Below are 26,557 nucleotides of genomic sequence, written 5' to 3' on the forward strand. Positions count from 1 at the left end.
ATATTTGTCAGTTTATGTCTCAGAAAAAAGATTAAAGCTTAAAAACCTAATTTTATTAACTAAAAAAAATTACATGGGTATTTTTCATAATGTTTACAGAAATACATTGTTCCCCTAAAAGTATGAATTAGGAATATCACGTTTTATATAATACTTCCATTTTTTTTGCTACAAGTAAAATTTTTGATATTAAAATGAAAAATTTTAATATTTTCTGAGTATAACCTAAAACTAAATAGAACTATATTAATATTATTTCTAAAAATAATAGGTCTATAATTGTTTTTACAATGCAATATATTCTATATTCAAGAGTCTAATATTTACAGAACTAACATTAAAACCTACTTTAAGTTGAATAAAAAATTATTTTTATTAGTAATAGTAAGTTAAAATCGCTAAAATCAACCATCAGTCGATTAAATAAGATAGAAATTTTAAATTTTTTCCGTTAACTTACAGTAATACTACCACAAAATTATGAACAAGCCTGTTCAATTACGAAGCCGCCAGCTCGTGTTTCCTCCCACGCTTTTATTCTCGTTCTGCTGTAAATTAATTTTTACTTCTACTCTCAGTATACAGACGTTTAATATAATAATGCGCCACAGCGCAATGAGACATACGTCGACAAATTCCGTCCTCTGAATTTACGTAGCGACATCGATACAATAGTCCTGATTTTTAGAATAAATTAATTACTCATTATTATAGAACTCACGTCTCTTAACTGACAACAATTTCATAATTTATACGTTAATACTTATGTAGTATTTTAAAGGGAATACCTTTTCTCTAAGTAAATTAACCGTATTATTTTAACATAATGTTAATAGGAAAATAAAAATAACAAAAAACGCAAAATGGTAAAAACAAATCGAAAATGATTTTATGATAATAATAAGAAAATAATAGCAGATAAAGTAAAATAAATATTAAAAAAAACTGATATTAATAAAATAAAAGTGAGAGACAAATGACATAAAAAGGGATAAAAAAGGAAATTAATAAAAAAATGTAAGTAATATCAAGCGACTGTACTGTTGAACTTTCTATGTATCATAATTACAAGAATTCCAACAAAAGGTACGCCTTCAGTTTCAGTAATAGTCAATGAATGTTTAAGTGTATTAACAGAAAAAAATATTTTATTAAGTACAGTAAAATCTGAACAGTTTGTATAATATTGGTGATATCAGTTTAATTTTGATAATAAACTTAAAATTTGACATTATATATAGCGTTCAAAAAGTAACGCAACCTTATGGAAGAATATTTTCTTCTTTTTTTACAGATTTAATTGAGGAAAAATGGGTTACACAATGCAGAAATGCAGAAGAGAATATTCATTGTCTCCCAAAACATCGGCTGTGCCAGTTATACCCAGACCCAGAAAAGTAAGGTGTGAATTCACAAAACAAGTCCTCCGACAAGCGGCTGTACAACAAGTTCCAAGAGACAGAGAATGTGGCAAATGCAGCCAGAAGTGGTCGACCGAAAGTGCTAACACCAGAAAAAATGATCGTCATGCAAGCTGCATACTCTGTTAATCCCGAGAAATCTGTGCGACGCCAATCCAGCCGATCCAGTCTTTCCGTTGGTAGTGCCCGCACGGCATTAAGCAAGCGTTTAAAGATGCATCCGTACAGAATTCGTGTTGTTCACGTTGTTACCTGCAGAAACCGGGAAAGTTAGCTTTCCGTCAGCGGTTCATATCACCTATAAAACCAGACGGAAAAAGAACTCGATGATCGGTTTCAGTCTGAAGAGGCATGTTTCCACCTTGATGGATAAGTGAATGCATAGAATTTACGCGTTTGGTGTATGTAAAATCCACATCAACTGCACGGGCAAAAAGTTGGTGTTTGGTGTAAAATGTCAAATAGGCGAATCTTCATGACATTTTCTCACGGCACAGTAATCGATATGTATAGATGGTGCAACAATTTGTAAATACTATACCTGCAGACCGGTTAGAGTACACGCGTTTTCAGCAGGATGATGTACGGCTCATACAACCAACAACACTATGACTTTCTTGGATCAGTGTTTTCGAAGGAGTTGTGGCCCCCTCGGTCTCCGGATTTATCCCCTCCTGACTTTTTCTTGTGGTAATACGTTAAGGATGCTGCTTACAGAACTCATCCTCACACCGTTCCCGAATTGCAGAGTGAAATTGAACGATGTGTCGCCGCAATTCCTCAACAAACGTTACAACATGTGTTTAAGAGCATGCAACGTCGTATTAAGTTATGTGAATCGTATAATGGGGGCAACTTTCAACAACTATTGTTATTTTCCCATCAGGTTGCGATACTTTTCGAATACTCTTACTCTCCCGGTTGTCTAGCTAGTATAGTTATAATTTTAAAAGTAATCGATTTTAAAAAATTATCAAAAAATCACACGGTATTTTTGTTTCATACAAAACTAATATAAAGGCTAGAATGTTTACATGCTATATTTTGTTCATTTCTCCCGACTTAAAAAAAGCAAAATGAATTTACCGTAACCTAGTTGAAATCTAGAAATTTCGAACTTAAAATATTTTTCCAGTATTTTACTAAAAATGCTTTGACGAAAAATAAAATTTTACGTCAAAATTAATTACAAAGTAATTAATTAAACCCTTTCTGTTATTTTAATGAAATTTTTTTGGAAGGAATTTTGAATCGGCTTTATTCGATTTATTACTCTGCAAGAAACATTTCAGTGTACTTTGCATGTCTCGGACCTTTTTGAATGAAAAATAAAACTTGAATTCCAAAACACATGATAATAAAATATTTTCGTAGAATTAAATTTATTTTTTTAATTTCAAAGTATGTTCATCCTATTGAAGAAAATTACAGAGAATTTTTATCTAAAATTTTCAATGAATAAAACTGAGATAAAAAATTTTTTTTTTTTCGAAATTTAATATTTTTCCTAATAAAATAAATACAAAAATTAATAATAACCGTAGGAATTACAGAATAATTCAGTTTTATCTATAAAAAAACGAGTTTATAATTAAAAAAAATTATTAAAAAATTACGCTGACTTCAAAAAATACACTACAAGTTTAAAATAATTTAGCCCACCGGGATGGTCTAGCAGTTAAAACGTCGTAAATAAGCTGTTGTTGAGGTTGAAGGTTCTGAGGTTTAAATTCTTTCTTTCTTTTTCCTGTTTTAGCCTCCGCTAATATTCTGCAGATAATATTTACCTTAGCAGATCATACCTTTGTTCTTTAGCGGTTGGGTTTCAATTTTTCCACTCGTCTCAGGAATAGTAGGCCTGAGTCTGTACAAGACTTACACCTCATCTACATATTTTACATAACAACCTCATCTCATTGGGCCGTGAGGGGCTTGATTATTGTTCACTAGTTTAACAGACTGCACTGCAAACATTAGGGAAAATACAAAAAAGTATATAAACTAGTCCTTTACAAATTTACCTTTAATTATCGAATGTTTAAAAACCGGTAACAAACTAACTGTATTGAATTATTCGTAGTAATCTGTTTTTAATATGATGCCGAAAAATATTATCTAGAAGGAATTGGAAAACGGTTTTTTTTTCATTTTAGTGTATTTTTAAAGTCGTTTTTTTTTAATGTCTACTCTTGTTCAAATATTTTGCACTTTAATTTACATTTAAATAAACTTAAGTCTAGTTAAAAAGGACTATCTATGTATCACTCATTTGTAAAAAAAAAAACCACAGAAGACGTAAGATGTCTAGGAAGAAGCAGGAAAGGATGAAAAAATTAGAGAAGATTTAAAGATATTACTTAGTTTGAGGTAAGGCTAAATATAATAAGGAATGTATGTTATTTTCTGAGTTCGGTTTACACAAGTACATTTGTGTAAAGTAATGCTAAAATAGATTTTTTTTAAATTTAAATGGGAAAGCGAATATATCCATAGATTTTTCGTTTTTTTTTCACCGAAATTTTTTTGAATATTAGTATGATATCAGACAGTAACAAACGATGATAACAAACTGAAACAATTTTCAATTTTTTAAAAAGATCATGTTCTATGTTAATTAATTCACTACAAAAGATTACAAAGAAAGTTGTACTTAGGTGATATGAACATGGAAATTTGTAGCGTAAGAAAAATGCCACGCCTGATCGGGATTCGAACCCGGATTCTCCGGAAGAAAAGCCGAGACGCTACCACTCCGCCACTGAGATCGGCAATAAATTATCTAATAATTATTATTATTTCATATATTACTTAATTTTTAATAACGTTTTATATCTTCAAACGTTAAAGTTCAAAACACTTCTGTTCAGACAACTAGATGAATTTTCTCAAAAAAAATAAAAAATAAAATAACGGAAGAGGTACATTTGAACAACGGTAATACTCGAAATTAACTCAAATGAAACTAAGAACCTCCTATTTTGGTAATAATTAACGTTAAAAAAATTTTCTAAAATTTTTCACATTAGTTTATTTTTGTTATCTGTTTCTGTCCAGTGTACAAAATTAGATAAATTCTAATCAAACCGCATTAAAAAAGGGAGGAAAAAAAGTTTTATTAATTATCCTTTAAATTCTGTCTTTTAGAAGTTGACATATATTTAAAATCGACTAATCCATGATTTTGCGTCAAACTGAAACAAGTTTATACCCATTACAATCGTTTTGTGATAAATGACTTTTAAAATAAATCTTTTTTTTTTAATTTTTAGGGTTTTTTTTTATTTAAGTTACTTTTTAAGTTAAATTTATTTTATATTTTAAAATTTTATTCAAAATATAGGTAAATTAATTATTAATTTACCTATATTAAAATATCTGTATGAAATAAAATTCAACAAGACTCTGGGGGAAAAGTCAGTCAGGCGAGATATATGTCTCTTCATAAAAATAAGAAAAGAAACAAAAAACATCTTACAGATCGTACCGAGCTTAAACTAAAGCTTTTAGAAATATAATAATATTTATTATCTTTTTAACACAAGTGTTCCATTTATTTTCTTGAATACAGTGATTGATAAATTAATAAGTATTTTATGGTAAATCAACCTATTATTAATCGATGATGACGGTGATAAAAACAAACAAAAATATCTTTAAATCGTTAATGTTCATAGTCTAATTATTCATTTACTTATAAAAAACTATCAACAGGACCACCACAAAAATTTCCTCAAATAAAAAAATTAAAATAATCATAGAAAATTGGTAAAAAAACGGCTTCGTATACGTAAAAAATACAAAGGAATGCAATAGAAGGATTTCTTCATTTTTTGAATCACTGAAAAAATGAAAAAGGAAAGATAATTTTTTTCCTTTGTTCGATAAACCACAATTCTTTCGATTTAATCGATGGTTGACCTATTAATTTTTCTATATATATTACGTATATATATTTGATAATTCATTACACCACGTAAAAAAGTAACATACTAATTTCAGTTAACGAATAAATAAATATTTTAAATACAAATTTTATAATAAATGAATTTTGTTATTTTTACCGTTTATTTTTTAACTCCCATTAAAACTGCAGATACGTAGTTTTTATAGATAGAATATATGTCCATCGCAAATGAGATGATTTATATTGAAAATAAGTATTACTTTCTTATTTCATGTTATTTCATTTGGAACAGAAACCTACAATATTTATAATCTTAAATTCACTATATTTATTTTTTTATTCTCAATTTTCACAAATTATTGTATTTTCAAGTTACATTACCAATTTTAAATTAAACTGAATAATATCTATAAATATACCACCAACATAGTTTAAATACAAATATAAACGCACATTTAAAGGTTCATAATCTAATTTAAAGCTAAGACCAAAATTAATTTTTTATTTATTACTTTTTACCCGACTACTTTTGGAGGAAAGAAATATTAACAGGTAATATTTTAGCTTATAACTCCAGAACAGCCGTATAATTTATAAAGCATTTATGATTTCCAAAATTTTAAATGACAATTTGAAGAAAATAAAATAAAATTTGAAGACAAGTATATGTTAGACAATTTTGACTTCGGAAAGTCCTACAACTGTGGGTTGTTTCTGATGCACGGCTTTCACACACATCATAATTTAAAATACTTATAATTTTATTTAAATATAATATTTTTTCGTTTATTTAATACAATTATTCTAAAGCGCGCGCGTATACCGTATTTAATTCATGCAGGTGTGGCGGTACTAACGGCGACGGTCGGCACTAACTAAACTAATGTAATTTCACAACTTACATAGAACAAATTTCGCTTGTACAGTTGATTACAGCTCAACGCATCAGGTACCGAGTCAACCGGCGATCGAGTTCAAAACCCAGCCAAACCGGGTTACTTTTTTACACTTTAAATATTATTCATTCATTTAATTCTAAGGCTCACCTGTAACGTCACAACATAGCAGTCGACTACAACAGCATTTTTTGGGGTGGGATGCAATTTTGCAAAAAAGGTTTTGTAAGTATTGTTGTTTTTTAATCGTTATCAAATGTGCTTAAGAATAATATGACCTTAATTAGGCGAAATCTCGAAACACTGAGGGTGACCTTGCTCTACAGCCTCACCCCCTTGAACTTTTACGTTGAAAATTAATGGCATCAATCTCCCATGTGTAGAAGTAATCTGATCGAGTTTGGTCAAAATCGGTCCAATAGTTCTGGAGATGTAAGGTGATTTTAGTGGGCAAACCCAACACACACACACACACACACACACACACACACGTAAATAAGAAGATTTAACATCCGGGAAATTTCCATCCGGTTTTTTGGTTTTATGGGTTCCTCATTTGTCAAAACATCAGGATCCGGTGAAAACAGCACATACCCAAATTGGACCTATTTCAATACCGTACTTTTCCTTCTAAAGCTATAGCTCTGCTATAGCCCCTATCTAGACGGGAAAGTGAAAGGTTTTAAATAATTTATTCAAACAGCAGAATATATTATTAATTTACTGTATTTAAACATTTTCTCCGCTACATAATGCTTTTTTATTTGTCTCCATTGAATACTTTCACACAGATCTCTGCTTCTTTAGAACGGATTTTGTTTTATTAGTATAATAGATTAATTAAAAATTCATTGAAATAAGATAATTATTCTACTGCTAGTAAATAATAAAATTATAATTTTGTTTTTGTATTTTTGAAAGGTAAATTATGAATTTTGGGCAAGTAAATTTATTATTTCCCTGAGCAAGTCAACATTAAAAAATTTTATTGTTAATTGCAATTTTATTTTTATTAGTAGTCTTTTTTTTCTTTAATTTTTATCGCTTGTACTTTTTTCGAATGTGAGACTCTAGATAAATTGTTTTAGCTCTAAAAGAACATCAACCAGAAAATTTTCATTTTAATTAAAACAAATTTATAATTTTTTAAATAAATAGAATATTATTATTATTGTTATTATTAATGTGTACTTTGCAATCTGTTCAACCAACAAACAATAAGCAATCCCCCCGCACGTCCCATTGAGATGAAATGGAATGTACAACATGTAAGTGAAATGTAGTGTTGTACAGATTCAGGCCGACCATTCCCGAAATGTGTGGTTAATTAAAACCCAACCGGTCACCGATATCTAATATCTAGTATTCCGTATAAAAGCGACCAACTTTTATTAGGATTCGAACCTTAGAATCTTAGACTTCGAAAATCAGCTGTTAAAAAATTAATTTACGAAAAGTTTAACAACTAGACCAGACCGCTGGGAAAATAAAATATAATGTTTTTTTTATTAAAAAAAAAAATAATAGAATAACAATTTTTTAAATCAAAAACAGCGATAAATATTTTGTTCCATCATTCGTTATTTCTCAATAAATTCTGGTCCATTTTAGGACAAATTACATCCAAATAATATATTACGATAAATCTCTTATTCCATTTCTTTGTTTCATAATTTTTTTAGAGTTGAAATATTTAAAAAATGGCTACAGTTGATTCGTAATAAATAATAAACGATAAAGGAACCGTCATTAATTACAGATATTTAAAAGGCATAGAATTCTTGAAATCTATAACCTGTAATATAAATAGTTTTTATATATTTATACGCTTTTATAATTATTTCTTTAAATGAATAAAAAATAGCAATAATAAGTTGCTGTTATGTTATTTATGTATGCTGTATATCGTTTATGGAGACAAAAATACAACTGTTGTCTCTAAACAAGTCCATCACAATTTAAGGGATTATAAGAAAACAATAAACAATCGATTTAATAACTCATAAAAAGTCCAAAATGAAATAAAATCGAAGAATAGGCAGGCAGGGAAGATCATATGATCTCAATCTATTGGCACTGGAGTGGAAATTAAGCATTTCTTGACTAATCTAACCAACCGGGTTGGTCCAGTGGTGAACTCGTTTTTGCAAATCAACTGATTTCGAAATCGAGGGTTCCAACTTTCAAATCCTAGTAAAGGCAGTTACTTTTATACGGATTTGAATACTAGATCGTGGGTACCGGTGTTCTTTGGTGGTCAGATTTCAATTAACCACACATCTCAGGAATGGTCGATCTGAGACTGTACAAGACTACACTAGACTGTAGTAGACTTACACTCTAGATATCATCTTCAATCATTCTCTGAAGTAATACCTGACGGTGATTCCCGGAGGCTAAATAGGAAAAAATTTGGCTACTCTAGTCCCATATTTAACTTACGTCAAAATAGGAAAATTCTTCTTGTTTTTTTTTTTTGGGGTATGATTTTTGTTGTTGTTGTTTTGTGTGTGTGTGTATGTGAATATATATATATATATACATATGTTAAAAGTTTACTCTACCAAGTGTACAGATTTCGGTTATTTTTAAGGCATTCCTTTAGTGGTTACATAAGTGTTTGCAGATAAAATTTAAACTGAAATTTAAAAAAAAATTATAAATGAAATCGTTTACATAGCCTATTTGCATATGTTTTGTTTTAATATAACACTATCAGACGTAATAATAATAATTTTTCTCAATATAATATATATATTTTTATAGCCTTACCTAAGGTTCTATAACAATTTCTCTCAGAAGTATTTTTTATCAAAATACAGGTTTCTCCCGTAACGTTTATCGTATAACTTTTTCTCATTCGATTAGCGAATTTTTTTTTCTTTTTAATAACTAATAAAAATATTATTTTCTTTAATTCTTGTTTTTCTGTCTTAAAAAATAAACTGGGAGACGACAAAATATATTACATTTAAGCGGTTATGATGCAGAATTATGGAAAATATAATTAGTACTTTTAACATTTTTAAAATAAATATTAAAAAAAAATTATGAAAATGTGACGGGATAATTTTTTTCGTAATTTTTTTATTTAAATAAAGAGGTGATCAAAATAACTAAAGATAAGTGTCAAAGAAACAAAGAACAACTCGGCACGTCCCAAATTTAATTTTATAAGTAAATCGTTTAAAAATAATGAAATTAAAAAAAAGTCGGCTCCAATTATAAAAGAATCTTATTTGTTCGAGCTGCGCGTTTTTTTTCTGTATACATAAATTAAATTAAATTAAATGTAGTTTTCAAGGTTTTTTACTTTGCAAAGAATATTAAGTCTTTGAAATTTTTTTGTCTTTGTTATTACACGGCTGTCCAAAAAGGAGTGTAATGTATTTAGGGTGTATGATTGTTCTACAATAGTAGCTCAACGGCTTAACCGATTTAGATGTATGACCCCGCGTTGGAATCCTGACGTTACCTGTATATAGATATGTTTAAATAAATTTGAACAATTTAAAAAACAAAATTATACTATACACAAATAACGCAGCAAAATCAATACGTCGAACGAAATGAACACTGTCATTTCCAGGATATAGGCAACGGGAAGTTTATAATATGGGCACTTTACCAGATCACATTGGTCTAAAGCCTTCACGGATCTAACGGCAATGGTCCGAAATTTACGGGCTTCGCACTTCTACATTACACTGTCGAGTAATGATTTGCACTACCCGGCATCCTTTTTTTTTTTAGTTTTTTTGCAGTAGTGCTTTTTAATTTTTAATAGCAATGAAAATGGTTTCATATTAAAATATGTAAAATCAAAGAAACCGACAAGTTAATTTACTACAAACGTAAAAAAATTTTTAGTAGACACCACATGACTTCCTTTTTTTGTTGTTTGTTTAACCTCCAGGTCTTCCGTTAGGTATTGCTTCAAAGGATGAGATGAATGATTTGTAGCGCGTGTGAAAATGCCATGCCTGACCGGGATTCGAACCCGGAACCTCCAGGTGAAAGGCCTGGACGCTATAACTCGCGCCACGAAGGCCAGAACATGATTTCCTTGTACGCCTATTAAATTACATATAATTTTTTTTTTTTAATGAAAAGTACATAAAATTTAATTTCATTAAAAACTTCTGACATTTTTCATTCTCATTTTTTTTTTTTTTTTTGCTATTGAATCGTCGTAAAAAACTGTTTACAATGAGAGGTTAATAATTATTAATAAATCAATACATTTAAATAAAAAAAGAAAGTTAAAAATAAAGGAGAAAGTATGATTCGAACCGATCTGCCTTCCCTTTTGGTCCAAAGTTTTCATTAATTAAAATTTTATTTGGCTATTCTGGAAACAATGAAAATAAGTACCGCTTATGATATATCGTTGAAAAGCTATCAATGAGGGCTTATTATTACAGTTAAGAAAAAATCAAAAATACAATTTCTTTTTTTTGTTTTTGGGCTTTTTTGGACATTTCTGGTCAGTCGATTCCAATCAAAAGGAGAGGTGCACAATTACATGTTACAAAAGTCCTAAAATCAAAATTTCAACAACCTACGGCTAATCGTTCTTGATTTATACGAGATGTACAGACGTCACGCCGAAACTAGTCAAAATGGATTCAGGGATGATCGAAACTGATATTTCCGTTGAAATCTGGAAACCGAAATTTTTCGCTATCACAATACTTCCTTTACGTCGTACAAGGAAGTAAAAAACGATCCAAAAGTTATTTTTTGATTACGTTAGCGGGAATAATACATATATACGCATCGTAAGAGTTAAGCTCATATTTCTACATATTATATATATTATTTTATTCTACTTAACACTTAAGATATTGGTTTTTTCGATTTCTTGGAAAAACATTTTTTTCCATACGGTTAATAGTTTATTATACATTTACATTATGAAGTTAAATTATGAATTTTTTGTTAATTAATTAAAAACTTTTCATACTTCGAATCTATAAAAACATAAATAAAATATTTTCTTTTTATAATTAATCGATATAAATCGTTTATAACTAATAGTTAAAACATAAATTACAAAAAATTATTTTTTTAACATACCTTAGATTATCGTCGTTCAAGTGCAACGTTTTGACTGTTAATCCAAGTTGTTGAAAGCTTAAATCTGGTAAATCTTCTAATTTTGAAAAAGCAATTTTTAATGTAACTTCGTCTTCAGGTTCGAATCGATTTTTTAAAGCGGACAACACCTGTGAAAAATTAGCCATTCGTTCGCACGTTATTTTAGTACCTTGTCTAAAAACATAAGCCGGTCGGCACGTACACGGTGAAATTTCTCTTCGTACCGCGCAATGAAGAGCCGTACCCACTGTAAGCCCTAAAAGGCTATTTAAATACGATGAAATTAACATTAGTTGAAATAATAATATTATATTGTACGACATTTTGATTTTTTTTTTTAAATAAAAAAATTAGTTTTTAATGTAAAATATTGTTGTTTTCTTTTAAATAATAAAAACACTAAAACAAAAAATAAATCACACACTAACACACATCGGTAGTGAAGAGTTCTAAAGATTCCGTCTGATAATTTATCAGCAGGCTGGTCCGGTAATGTTTCCCCCGTTTGGTTTGTTTAGTTATATCCTCTTTCGTTCTAGAGTAATCCCCACCACCTCTCCGCCCCTCCAATCAGTTCACTGACCAACTGTAAAACAGAAAAATATTAATGAATAGAAATAAGGAAAATTAGACGTAACAAAAATAATAATAATAATAAAAACAAGTTAAATAACTATAGCGTTAAATTAAGCGATCTATTATTAAGTTTTTAAGTAGCATTTCATCCTATTACTTCGTTATCAGCTTTACGTCTTCAGTTACATTTAATGTCATATCGTGTTTACTTTTTAATGTTATATATTCACATAATACAATGTAAACAAAACAAAATTATCATTAGTAGACTTACTATTAATTATTACTAACTATTCATTTAGATAATACAATTTTAAACTCCAGGGCGTTTTTTAAACTACTTAGAAAAGGAAGAAACACGATACGGGATTCTTATGATCTGGTAATATTAACAGCGACAAAAATTGACGATTGATTTCTGTTTTTCGTTTATGTTATAAATAATATTTCCTTAAATTAGAAAAAAAAAAACGTTAAATTTCTTTGTATTTTATTATTTTCCTCTAGGTTTAAGGTTAAGATTTTAAGTTTACAGAGAAGTAATTTCTTTAAAATTAAAATTTACATTTCGCAGCCGATTTAAACATAATTTGTATCGTTGTGATCGACACAGTATTTATCTAATAACATTAGCAAATAAACATGGAGAAAATATACATTTTTTAACGCAAATTTGATAAAATTAGATCATGCCTCCTTCATTTTTTAATTATTATTTAGTTTCTCCTATTAACTTCAAATACATAAAAATTTTAACAAATTGAAAAAAAAAAATATATATATATACAGTGTACCACGAAGAAACTTACATGACATGTTCTACTGGTGAACGTAATGAAAAACGTCTATGTATACGTAAATTTGGAAACGCTTTTTTTCAAATTACATGGTAGCGAAATATTTTGTCCAGATTTCAGAAAAAAGAAGTCCTACTGTAATTTTTGGGACCCAAATAATGTTGGTGGTTTCTTATATAATTTAAGTTGGAAGATAGAATAAAACAAGTCCCAGAACGGTAAGTTCAGTAGTTTTTAAAATATCCGACATTAAATACAAAATTCGGTATCGAAAAACAAGTTTTTTTATTAAGTTTGCAGTATTGTTAAATGACCAATAAAAGCGGAAGATTTAGTAACGAAACTTGTAGAGAATTTAATTCTGAGAAAATTAATGTAAATACAGCCGATAAAAAGGAAATAAAAACTTTTAAAAATCGTTTTTTTATTCAAGCAAAAAAGACAGAAAATCGTATTATTCTTTCTGTACCTAATAAATATTCTTCGGTGTATCAGCATTTACGAACGAAAAGGTCATTTCCAACGTGTTCGTTTTCTGTTGAACACCAAGTAAATTATCGTGTTAATGATGAACATCGTATGATTCAGCATATTCAGCGTAGCCCAGCTGCTAGTACCACACAAATTTCATGTTACTCTAGTTTGTGAAAAAAACAAAGTGTGGCGCATCCTACTGAGAGAAATTCTTTCTCCTTTCCGCCTGCAGAAGGTTCAAAATTTGCGGCCAATAGATTACTCCCAACTGTTAAACTTGTATCTATTTGAAGTAAAAGGATACAGCTTTAATTTTTAATTAATTTTTTTTGCAAAACAAAATCAATGTTCTTTATCACGAGAATTTGTCACCTAACAAAACAAACACCTTAAAATCCCACGCTATGGAAAACAAAAAGAACAAAAATACTATTGCTGTCATTATCGGGAATAATATTCATGTTATAAACTGTGCCTTTACTTATTTAACTATCTTTATTTCTTTTTTTCTTTTTTTGCTTGAAGATATCGCCACATAAGCATGTTTGTATGTGGGATATGGAAATGGAATTTTACAGCTTTTAATAAATTCCAAGCTTAATGCCTAAAAGGTTAATGATCACAGTAGTGGTGCCCCTAAAACTTAAAAATAATAATAATAGTAGTTGCGGCATTTTCATTCAATAATTAAAAACATTTGCTCAGATCATTTTCATTAATGCCTTCTGAATCGTTGTACTTATTTATTTACCTTCACGAATGTGAAGGTACTTATTATTTTTAATCATTAATGAGGAATTAAATCACCTACATCTTTCGCTTTATAATTTAAGTATTTTGTGATGCTGCTCTGATTAAGGTTTACCATATTTTCCTCCAATGAAATGTCAAACCATTTCTTTTTTACTTCCTTTTACGAAGTAAAAAGGAAGTATTGTGATCGGGAAAAATTTCAGTATTCAGATTTCAAGGGAAATAACCATTTTCAACATCCCTGAATCCATTTTAACTAGTTTCGGCGTGACGTCTGTACGTACGAATGTATCTCATATAACTCAAAAACGATTAGCCTTAGAATGTTGAAATTTTGGATTTAGGACTGCTGTAATATCTAGTTGGGAACCTCCCCTTTTGACTGTAATCAACTGAACCAAAAGTGTCCAATAAATCAGAAAATCTAAAATTTCTTGGATTTTGGACTTTTTCTTAACTGTAATAATAAGTCCTCATCGAGACCTTTTCAACGCTAATGATTTACATCATAAGCGGTAATTACTTTCATCGGTTCCAGAGTTATAACCAAATAAAATTTTAATTAATGAAATATTTGGATCTTACAAGGGGAAAGCACATCGGTTTGAATTAGACTTAATCTCCTTTTTTTTAACTTTTTTTTTTTTTAATTTAGAATAAATAATAATTCAATAACAACAAAAAAATCTTAAATCAGAAGTAATTAAATAAAATTTTATGTACATTTAAAAATGTGTATATGTATGTAATTTAATAGGCGTACAAGGAAGTCATGGAGTGTCCACATCAGATGTTTTTATTATAATATTAACGCATCTACCTTTCCCTGATGTAATCTATGCAACGTATTTTATTATGCATCCATCAAACTAAAATATTTTTTTATAAGTTATGTTCTACTGAGCCTTTTGTAATTATTAAAACTAACATATTTTATACCTTACAGCACGAAAATAAAAATCTGAATATCTAAACATATGTTTCTTGAATTCTAGATGTGATACTAAGGTAAAAACTTAGTTCAAATAATTATATAAATATTCGTTTTGGTATACTCCCAAATTGAAATTTGTATCGTATGAAAAATTCCATGCCTAACCGGTATTCGAACCCGGGACCTCCGAATGAAAGGCAGAGTCGCTACTACTCCGTCACGGGGATCGGCCTCTATTTATACCACCCGATCTTTATCGTTTTTAAGGATATTTGAAAAGTCTAATTATTCAAAAAAATCATCATACACCTTGTTAAACTGAAAAATTACACTGAAAGTAAGATTCCAAATGACAGTGAATAAGAATTACGAAAATGATAAGAAAATGTCATTGAGAAATCTACGTTGTAAGAACTTCTTAAAATAAATGAAATATATAAACAGAATGATTCAGGAAGAAAGGGAAATATTTTAGGAACTGATTCTAGAGCTTGATATGAGGGAAAAGGTTCATACAAACATATATCCGAAAAATCTTGGTTATCAAGTACGGCTAGCGAAAACTTTCGTCTGGATTTCAGTTTCCCTTTGAAAACTGAAATTTTTAAGGGGTTATGTAGGGGTACACATAGTGCTTCATTATGTTTTTTGACTTGAAAAAACAAAAAAGCAGGTCCCAGAACTGTACCACCCGTAGGTTTCATGATATTCTAGGTAAAACAAAAAAAAATCCCTATTGGCACGCGGGAGGGCGGAGGTAGATTTCACCGGTGCTAAGTAGGGTATAAAAAAGATTTCCATCTTAAAGTTAAGAAAAACTTCAAATTTACTCAGTGTGACAATGGTTGCATGTGAAAAAAAGTCACACGTTTACCATACGACAAACCCCATCTTCTTACAATTTCAGCAACATTTTGGTCATCCCTTACCGTAACGGTTGGTCATATCAAAAATTGTTACAGATAAAAGTTTTAGGTAATGTTTAGAGGAATAACGATAAGGCTATTCGATACTGTGCCTATTAAGGAAGGTATGACTCTTTTTTGTCTTTGAAACCCAATTTTTTCCACCCCCTGGGCCAATGGTTGGTGATATCAAAAAACTTTACTTAGATAAGTTTTAGGCCCTTATCCAAAGAATAGTAGGAACTTTAAAGAAATTCGGTATTTTACTTAAAGGTATAGCGATTTTTGTTTTCGAAAAATCTCCCCCATTTTCACCTCCATGGTCCGATTTTGGTCGTTAACGAATTCGAGCGACATTTTGGGACGAGTTATTTTTAAGGAACAATTTGAAAGTAATTGGCGCAAAATTACGGCAGTTATCATATTCACAAGAAAGTTAAATATATACATAACTTTTGAGCTGACAGTGGTTTTGGGGTCTGGAGGATGTGAAATGCAAAGATATGTCGAAATTTTCGGGAAGTCGAATCATTACCATAGGTAGCTTTCTTATGAAATCAAACGTTTTCTTTAGATTTTAATCACAAAAGTTTGTAAAATGACTGATAAAAGGGTGAATCTTATTATCAAAATTTGTAGGGAGTTTAATTATAAGAATATTTATGTAATAAAATTTATGTAAAACAAAAAAATCAATTTTTATTATTAAAAACAATACTTAACAGAAAAATTTTATGAATTAAGAACAATTAAAAACAAGTGTTTTTACAATAAATTTAGACCTTTGAAAAATTAAAATACTTATAATTTACTCACAAAAAAATATTCACTCTAGTTTATACGATATTAATTTAAAATAAATGTTCGAAAATTCACTGTTAACATCGATACACTTTTCTACATCTTATCTGACATTTTCTGTCGCCAACCTAAACACATCTTCGCGTTCCTTAATGAGGGCAGCAGCATTGAGATGCGACCGATCTGTTCTGCACGTGTGTTTACTGTTTTCTTGTATACCTCGCATTTCATCCATCCCCATAAACAGTAAACTAAGGGAGTAAGGTCTGATGATCTAGATGGCTAATTTACCAGCCCCAAACATCCAATACATTTAAAAGTAAATTTTTAATCTAAGAATTGTCTTACTTCAATAGTGAAATGTGTTGGTGCTCTATCAAGTTGAAAGTACACTTCGATTCGTTTCGCCAATGAGAAATTTTTAAGTACTGTAAGAAATCCATTGTGTTAAGATTCCAGATAATATCTCTTCGTGACATTTTCTAGTATGAAAGGACTATAAGTTAGTTGTCGATCACGCCACATCAAATTTTCAACGAAAATCGTTGCTGGAAATTTGATTCGACTACAATCACATGCTGTGGTCGAATCAAATTTCCAGCAACCCCGATTTTCAGTTATTGTTGACCAATTGACAAAATTGCAGTCATCTGGCACGATCACCAAGCTGAAGATGTTAAACTTTCTGAACATGATAAGTACGCAGTCCGTGAATATGTAATATCCTCATGTCCGTAAGTATGTTTTCTGCACTTTGTGGACAGTTGAATCGGGTAAAAATTTTTCACGTGGTCGAAAAATATTTTTCCTTTCATCACCATGTACCGATTCACATTCAAATGAAACTTGAGCACAGAGAAATGTACCAGTCTTACCAAGATTATTAAAAATTTTACAAAATACTTTACGATTTGAAATTCGTTCAGGATACCTAAGCCGGTATTCTTCCACCACATCTGGAGCATTTTCATCGCAAAAGCCGTTCACAAACATCATGTTAGCATATTCTGCATGAGTGAAGAGACGTGGCATTTTTTCAAAACAAAGTATTCAAAATGGAATTTCATTTTTTTTAAATTCAGATTCAATGCCAGCCTCCGTGGCGCGAGTGGTAGTGTCTCAGCCTTTCATCAGGAGGTGCTGGGTTCGAATCCCGGTCAGGCATGGCATACGCTACATTTCCATATCTCACGCACAACCTTCAAGCTTATTTGGCGATATAATCAAACAAAAAAAAAAAAAAAAAAAAAAAAAAAAAAAAAAATGGAAAAATGTAGGTACCGTTTAGTGTACAACAAACACAATAATACTACATAACTTGAGTTTCAAAAATTAAACAATCAAAATTATGTTAAAAACAACTAAACAGCCAAAGGTTTATTATTAACATGTAACCACAGTTGTATGACAACTGTGAGTAGTATTCAAATAAATTTCGAAGCATAGTTAGTGTTGCCACCCTAATTCAAAAGAATTTTAAACCTAAATTTATTGTTTAAAAAGAATTTTCAATTTTTACAAATTATAATATTTTTATGTTAAGCTTAGTTCTGTTAAAATAAATTTGACTTTAAATAATAAATTGGACTGTTAGTAATAGAAGTTGACTTTTTTCGTTTTTCACTGACTTTATTATATCAGTTTTCTCATAATTAAATTCAGTACAAGTTTTGATAATAAAATTTACGAATTTATTAGTCATTTAACAAAGTTAGTGTACTTCAAATATAAAAAAAAGTGTTTTCAGTCACCGAAGTTTTCTGTTTTACGTTAGATATCATGAAACCTACAGGTGAAACAGTTCTGGGACCATTTTTATTAAATTTTTCAGGTTAGAAAACATAAGAAATCAATAAATTTACCCCTTTAAAATTTCAATATGACCTCATTTCACCGGGAGTGATAAAAACCGGGCGAAACTTTTCGCTGGCCGTAACTCGAGAAACAAAGCGTTTTCGGACATTATGTTTTTTGTGAATCTTTTTACTTATTTCAAGTCTTATAATCAGTTTCCAAATTATTTCCTTTTCCTCTTGAATTACTCTATATATTGTCGCGTGTTTGCGGCTCGATGTGGACATTGAGAGATTGAAAATTGAAAATGTCTATATACAATTTATTGGTTTAAAAACATTAAAACAAGACGGATCAATAATAATGACAATAGTAACAATAATAGTAAACGACAATCATAAAACATATAATAAAAATAGTAATCACAACCACAATAATAATAATAAATGCCAATTATAATAATAAACAATGATTACAAAAAAAAGCAATTTAAAGTAATCAAGATTTATTTACAGGTAGTTAAATATTAAAAACAAAATTCAATCCCATCGACAAAAGACATTAGCATGACCGCTAGCTAGTCTTAACACTTTCTACCACTAGTCTTGTATTAACAACAATAGTACAATAGATAAGACAAGTATAAAGTTCTTTCACTACAAACGCCTTTGCTGCTCACAAATAAAATTGCCCTTAGCAGTTTATGAATGAAATTTAGTACATTATCTCTTTAACTTATTGTGTTACAGTAACTCACCGAACCGTTTCTTGTTTTCGTGTACTGGAATAACTTGTAACGTTACCCTAATCGCGTCGAACTTAATTCACTAATAATGCGATCCTTCACTGAACTCCTCGCAGAACTCTCCTGGCAGACTGACATCATAACGTCTCGCTTAGACTGATTTAATGTAGCCTTACTCGGAGCATTTATACTTCTATTTTCTTTACCTGCCAGACCGGATCAAATTCGAAACGTGAGAATGATCGTCCACCCTCACATTTTTCCATGAAAATCCAAACCTGGCTTCGGTAACTCTTCTCACGGAACAACATCTGTTTAGGTGTGTCAGTGGGCAGTATTACAAAATACGATTGTTAAACGGATCTGTTACCTTTACTAAAAGGGTTCCGTTTAGCCCCTTTCTGGATTCCTCCCATTATTATATTTTCTTCTTAATCGTTAGGAATCCGTTACACAGGTCCATTATATCGTTACAATATATATACATAAAGAGTACATATAATATTAAGATTCTAAGATTCTCGTTAAATATTTTTTAAACAATCAAGACAAAATCATCGACTTAAAAAAAATTACTAAAACAAAATGAGCCATCATTTTTTTTTCCTCTTAATATTACCGCTCAAATCTTAATCGCTGAAATATAATCATACCGCTCAAATATTACCGTCATTTTATTTTTATTATAAATTTACTTCGTTTCAAGCATTCGGAAACAATCCAACTAAGATTTTTTTGTAAAAAATACAATCATCTCTCCGAAAATCGCATTATTCTTTCTGTATCTAACATTCTTCGGTGTGTCAGCATTTATGAACGAAAGGGTCATTTCCAGCGTTTACAGTTTTCTGTTGAACGCCAAGTAAATCATCGTGTTAATCACGATCATCGAGCGATTCAGTATAGCCCAGGCACTAGTACTAGGTGAATTTCACGTCGCACTTGTTTGTCAAAAAACAAAGCATGGCGATTCCTATGGGAAGAAAACCATTATCCTTTCCGCCAGCAGAAGGGTCAAAATTTTCGGCCAACAGATTACCCTTCCGTTAAACTCGGGAAACCTCTTCTGTTTTCAATGGAAACTTTACAGGAGATGCATACGTTCATTTCTTGAAATATAATTTGCCGGCTTTTTTGAGAAATGTACCTTTACAAAGTATTTGCAATTAATTTTCCAGTGCGATGGTGCAACGCCACATTTTTCTTTCGTAGCTTGAAATCACCTGAATGCTAATTTCTTAAATTGGATTGGACGCGACGGTACTATCGATTGGTCACCACGATCACCTGATTTAACGCCACTAGATTACTTCATTTGGGGTCACATGAAAACGATAGTATACGGTAAAATGTTAATACTAAAGAAGAGTTACTCATTAAAATACGAAATGCTATTAAATTTATACGAAACGATACTGAGATTATAGGAAAGCTACCGTAAATATTTTACCTCGGGCAGAGAGCCGTGTACATTGTGAAGGAGGAAATTTCGAACAATTACTGAAACTGAAGTTTGTTATTCTGTTACCATTTATCAGTTTATGTATTTTTTTTATTTGCTACATTAAAAATAATGTTTATTAGGTACAGAAAGAGTAATACGATTTTCTCACTATTTTTCGTGTTTTTCTTCAATAAAAACCCGAATTTTCAAAGTTTTTATTTACTTTTTATCGGCTGTATTTACATTAATTTTCTCAGAAAATTCTCTACAAGTTTTATTACTAAATCTTCCACATTTATGTCATTTAACAAAGCTATTGTACGACAAACATTGAAAAAAAAAAAAAATTGTTTTTCGATACCAAATTTTGTGCTTTACATAGCATATCTTAAAAAACTACTGGAGTTACAGTTCTAGGACCTGTTTTATCCTATTTCCCAGTTCAAGTTAAATAAGAAACCACCAACTTTACTCCTTAATTTTGATACCAAAAATTACAGTAGGGCTTCTTTTTGTTATAAGAGTTGAAATCCGGGCGATATCTTTCGCTAGCCGTAATAACTCGAAAACAAAGTTTTTCCAGATCTATTTTTATATTGATTTTTTTCATTATTTTCAGCAGTAGAACACGTCCTATGTTTCTCCGTTTCTTCGTGGGATACTGTATATTTTGCCAGTTTAAAAAAAAAATAATAATTATATATTTCAACGGAAATGATTTATTGAATAACATTAAATTTTTGTAACCTCAAAGTTGTTAATTTTTGGTTTCAACGAGTAATCAAATATAATAAATACATAGTTGAATTCATAGTATGTACTTTTTTTAATAATATTTCGACATCGATTAGATTTACGGAATTAATTAAATTGTCATTGGAAAAATAAATTTTCTATTATATATATATATATATATATATGAAAAAAAAATTTCCCTAAATATTTCTTTGTTTGATAGGCCTAACAGGCTTATTAAAAAAAAATTATAATAATAATACTAATAATGAAATTTTATAAAAATTAATTTGTTTTTTACTGTGTCAAATGCTTAGATGCAATTCATTTATTTTAAAATGTACTCCAGCATAAAAAAATAAATAATTCTATTTATAAAAATTAAACGCACGGAATTTAATTGGATATAACATAATTATAATAAGCCTATACATTATCTTTTTCTTTAATCGTAAAAATAAGACTATTAAATTAATTTACTGGAATGTACTTCCTTAGTAAATTTGTTTATTTTCATTGATGATTTGTGTCTATTTATTTAATTTTGTGCGTGCGTGATGTTTATCTACTTAATGTTTTTTTATTCATAGATATGTGTAATATTACATGCGTAAAAAAAGGGTACATCTGTTTTTTTTTAGATTATAAATCTTACCATGTAATGTAGCACATAGTGACATAATGAGTTAGTTACGATATACTCTTGTATTTTACTTATATACGTATATAGGCTATTCACTAATAAGTAGAGTTCAATAATCAATACGTGATGTCGGTTCCGTACGTTTCTGTTTAGTATATTTATTGATGTTTATTTGGTTGTTATGAATAATAATATAAAATAATTAGGTAAGATAAACAAATAATATTATGATAATAAATTGATTTTTGAGTTATAAATCCTTGCCCCTGTCATAATAAATAATAAAATATCGTTTTATTTTTAATTAAAATATTGTTAAATTTAACTTTTAGTTCTATTTTTAGATTATAAACACTATTAATTTTGTTTTTTTTTTTAAATTATTTTTTATGAAATTGTATTTAGACCTAATTATTGAATAATTACATCATCAGATACGGTAATAATTACAACTGAGATTTTTTTTTTCAAAATTAAATAAAGACGTTATGTTTTCAATAATCGAATAAAGATAATAATTTTACTGATGATAATACAGATTGTGGGTTTGAATATCGCTTTTTGTTCTAATATTATTTTACACATTTAACGACTCGTTTTCAAAACAACATTTTTAATTCTTCTAAAACTTTTTATAGGTAATTATCATCAACACCTTTCTCAATCGGTAATAAGATATTGAATATATGGTTCTAAAAGACCTCAATTATAAAAGTAAACTTTATATTATTTTGAAAATAAGTCGTTTAAAATGTTTAATTTTATGTTAAACGCGTACAATATTTTAAAATAGTAGGATATGTTTATGGTACAGATTTTGCGAAATGTGTAAAATCATTTGGAAGATTTTTTTGTACTAAAATCTGCAGGAAGAATTTATTTGCGTATTTAATTAATGAATCCTAGGTATCTTAAAACTTTTTATGAAGTATTTAGGTTATAAATCTATGAAAGTATGTTTTTATTTAGAAACATGTATTCTAAAGGTTTTTTTTAATGAAAATCTGCCGAACGCTAAGAAATTTCATTACGTTAAACAGAGTTTACAATAAAAATTCCACCTACAATTTGAACTTTATTGTATCGACTTGACTGAAAATTAAACGTAACTATTTTTTTAGGGATGCAGTAGCAACACCGAGCTCTCTAACAACTATTACAAACATACATTTTATTTTTTCTACATGCGGAGTAAAACGTTTTAGCCGCTTTAGTAATATGTGCAAAATCGAAATGTGGATAGTGGGCGTGGCAACTTAAATGGAGATCAGTGCAGCTCTAGCCGTTATCTACCTCTCTTCTCTATATATAAACTATAGCATATTTCACTTCGTAGCCTACAAAAATCTCCTCACTGCTTCGTTTAAAACCAATGATGTCAGCTATCACTAGAGAATTAAGAATGCATTCGTTTTTAGCGGCAGCTGTCTCCAGCAGTATTGTGGTTAAAATTTAAACCACATGTTTTTTTTTTTAAAGATTGGTAATTTTTTTAACAATAATGTTGTTAGTCAGTTGCTTAATTAAATTAAATGTTCCAGACTTTATATATATATTAGCCGAGGTCCGTCTAGTCAGAACCTGGACTCTTGGGATTCGGGTCAGTTCAAGCGCATCCCGGAATCGACTCAGGGGCTCTTCGGGGCCTCCCGGTGCCAAGGGGCCAATCCGATGGCGTAGAGCTCGCTATTCTCACCTACCCAGAGAGACCCCCGTAAGTTATCCTCATGGTTGTGAGAATAATACTGATAAATAATAATTAATAATGAAAAAAAATTAAATAACAAAAGTTAGAACAATAGTAACTATGGTAACAGACTTACACAAAAATTCATAACTTATTTCTTCGCCGTGGTGGCAGAAATGATTAATCTATTTTTTTCCTTAATATCTTTAATTAACAACTTTACCATCCTTGGGGGCGAAGAAATAATGAATATTTTTAATACCTTAACCTTCAAGGGAGCTAGGGCCTCGGTCGATGACTAAAAACGTTCCCTGGGATATCACGAATGTATCCTGAAAATTTGAAAGTAATCGGTCGGTCGGTTCTCGCGTGATGCGATAACAAACAAACACATAAACTACATACACATATACGAGTACATGTAAATACTCGTAAATATAAATTTCAGAATAACCGTGATCTGAAAATTTAAAAACTGTTAATTTTCAGAATTTAGTTATTAATATTTCAACAAAAAGGAAGATTATTTGTATATAAAAAAAATTTCAGGATCATCTTCTAGTCAAATTTTAAGTTCGGTTTCACCAAAATTCAGTTTAGTAATATGAAACCGTTTCCAAAATTTTCTTCATTCTGAATGTTTTAAGTAAGTTTTTCGATTACGTTTGCGTATAATATTTTCCTGTTATTAGGAAAATGTATTTTGAGTACAAAAAAAAATCAAAATATTTGAACTTTTGTTTTAATATAGAGTGATTCAGGAAAATGGGAAATTTTGAAATTTGTGTTGGTAGTTTAATTACTATATATGCATGGAATCAGTGACGGCTCGCATACAGGCACAGTGGAACTGCAGCACGCCGTATTTCCACTTGAAATGATCGATAACATTTAATATAACGAGTCCTTTTTTCCTTAATTCTTTCTTTATACTTGTACAATAAATAATCCTTAAGCTTAATGTCAGTAGCCATCCCCAGTTTACGAAAAAGATACAAAAATCTTTGTATGAAACTGTGCGCTTCACAGTTCCAGCGGCGTGACGTTTGGCTGTTGTGCGTATGCACACAAAGGAAGCTGCACGCGAGGCTGCGAGGGAGAGAGAGAGAGAACTGTCTCTCCCGCAGTGCCGACCCTGGCGGAAGATAACATTTTTTTCATCCTGCTTCCAGCTATTCTATGTCATTCATTTCTTTTCAGTTCTTTTATTTTACAGAAAACTTTAACCGTGGCCTTGATAAGGACCAGAAAAAAATTTTCTGGAGCAGCACCCCCACTAATTTTAACTACGAGCCGCCACTGCTTGGAATGGTGGGCAACGTGCTTTTGCTATCATAGGTTTTTATAAAAATAATAACAGATGACAGTTTGGAGGCTGCACGTAGAGAATTTTGCCGTGATTTTAATTAGGATATCACGACCGTGTACCGTTAGCGTATACAATTAACAAACGGTTACGTAATTTTGAGCAAACCCGTTCAGGAAAGAAAAAGAAACCTTCTAGCTGCGTGCAGACCGTTCGTACGCCAGACGGTATAGAGACTGTTCGTGTTGCTGTCATAAAGAACCCACACCGTTCGTCATCTTGCAGTATCTTTACAGTCAAGTATTCGAAGAGTAGTGTTGCAGGACTTACTTATCCGTGCAAGTTACAGTTCATCCAGGATCTGAATCCAAACGATCACATAATGCGCCATCAATTCTATGAACCAACGCTGTAAAAGTAAATCAGGACAATGCCTTCGTTAACAAGTGTGGATATTGGACGAAGCCCGTTGCCACCTTAACGGATTTGCTAATAAAAAAATGTTCGTTTCTGGGCACAAGAGAGTTCTACACAGCTACACCGGCACCGCCAAGGTTTTGCGCTACACATCAACAAGGTTACCGTGCTGTGTGCTGTGTGCTGTGTCACGTTATAGCATAATAGACCCTTATTTTTTTTAAAACGAAGATTGACTAACGAATACAATCACATCAGATCGATACGTTGCTGTACTGAAAATATTTGTTGCGCAAAATCTACAGACGTTTCCACAAATTATTTACAACGCTTGGTTTCAACAAAATAGATAAAAATCACATACAACACGAATATCGATGGCTACTGTAAGCCAATCGTTTGGTAACCGGGAAATTTCGAGAAATGATGACATTCTATAGCCTTCCAGGTCTTCTGATTTGTCGGTGTGCGATTTCTTCTTGCAGTATCACCGTAAAATCAAAGTTTACAGTAATCGACTTGTTGTGGTTGACGAAATGAAGGCTAAGATCCGAAGAAAAATTACTGAAATTCCTATTGAAATGCTGCTTCAAACCATGTAGAATTCACTACGAGACTAGGAATGTCTATGCAGAGAGGGACTCGCCTGCAAGACGTAATCTTTAAAAAACAAATTTTGTGTACATATTTTTAAATGGAGTGTTTTTTCTATTTACATATTATAAATAAATTTACATAATATAAATTTTTTTAATAAGAATATCTAATTTTCAAAATTTCCCGTTTCTTTGAATCATTCTGCATAACGTTAATGTTCACAGTTGTTTCATAGAACTATGATTTTAATATGATGTAAGTAGATACGATATCTATCTAATTTATTATAGACTCTGAAGGAAATAAGATTCGAATATTAATCGATTAAAACATTCTTCGTTGATTAATAATAATTATTATTATGGCTTCCTGTGAGGTATCATCTTTATCCCTTTGTAAGTAGTAGTAATAAATAAAATATAGAATTCCTACAAAACACAGCTAACAATCCCTTCACTTAATTTTTGTCAAAAGTTGAAAAAATAATCTAATATTCAAATCCACTTAAATAAAAAATCTGATGTGAACACCACATGACTTCCTTGTACGTCTATTAAATTACATATAAACATTTTTAGATGTACATAAAAAGTTTTTCATTAATAGTTTCTGATATTTTTTAACTTTT

At 30.1% G+C, this 26,557-nt stretch overlaps 1 protein-coding gene across 1 annotated transcript in view; it reads right to left on the reverse strand.

Annotated features, from left to right (window-relative positions):
* ltl (leucine-rich repeat-containing larval translucida) overlaps nucleotides 1–26,557 on the reverse strand; it is a 158,392-nt gene that overhangs the window by 102,637 nt on the left and 29,198 nt on the right. Inside the window, exon 2 of the mRNA XM_075372416.1 lies at nucleotides 11,301–11,907. Coding sequence (XP_075228531.1) covers nucleotides 11,301–11,644 — 344 coding nt within the window. The 5' untranslated portion in view covers nucleotides 11,645–11,907. The remainder of the gene's footprint in view (nucleotides 1–11,300; nucleotides 11,908–26,557) is intronic.

This window comes from Lycorma delicatula, chromosome 8 (assembly GCF_047948215.1).
Source record: "Lycorma delicatula isolate Av1 chromosome 8, ASM4794821v1, whole genome shotgun sequence".
Classification (NCBI taxonomy): domain Eukaryota; kingdom Metazoa; phylum Arthropoda; class Insecta; order Hemiptera; family Fulgoridae; genus Lycorma; species Lycorma delicatula.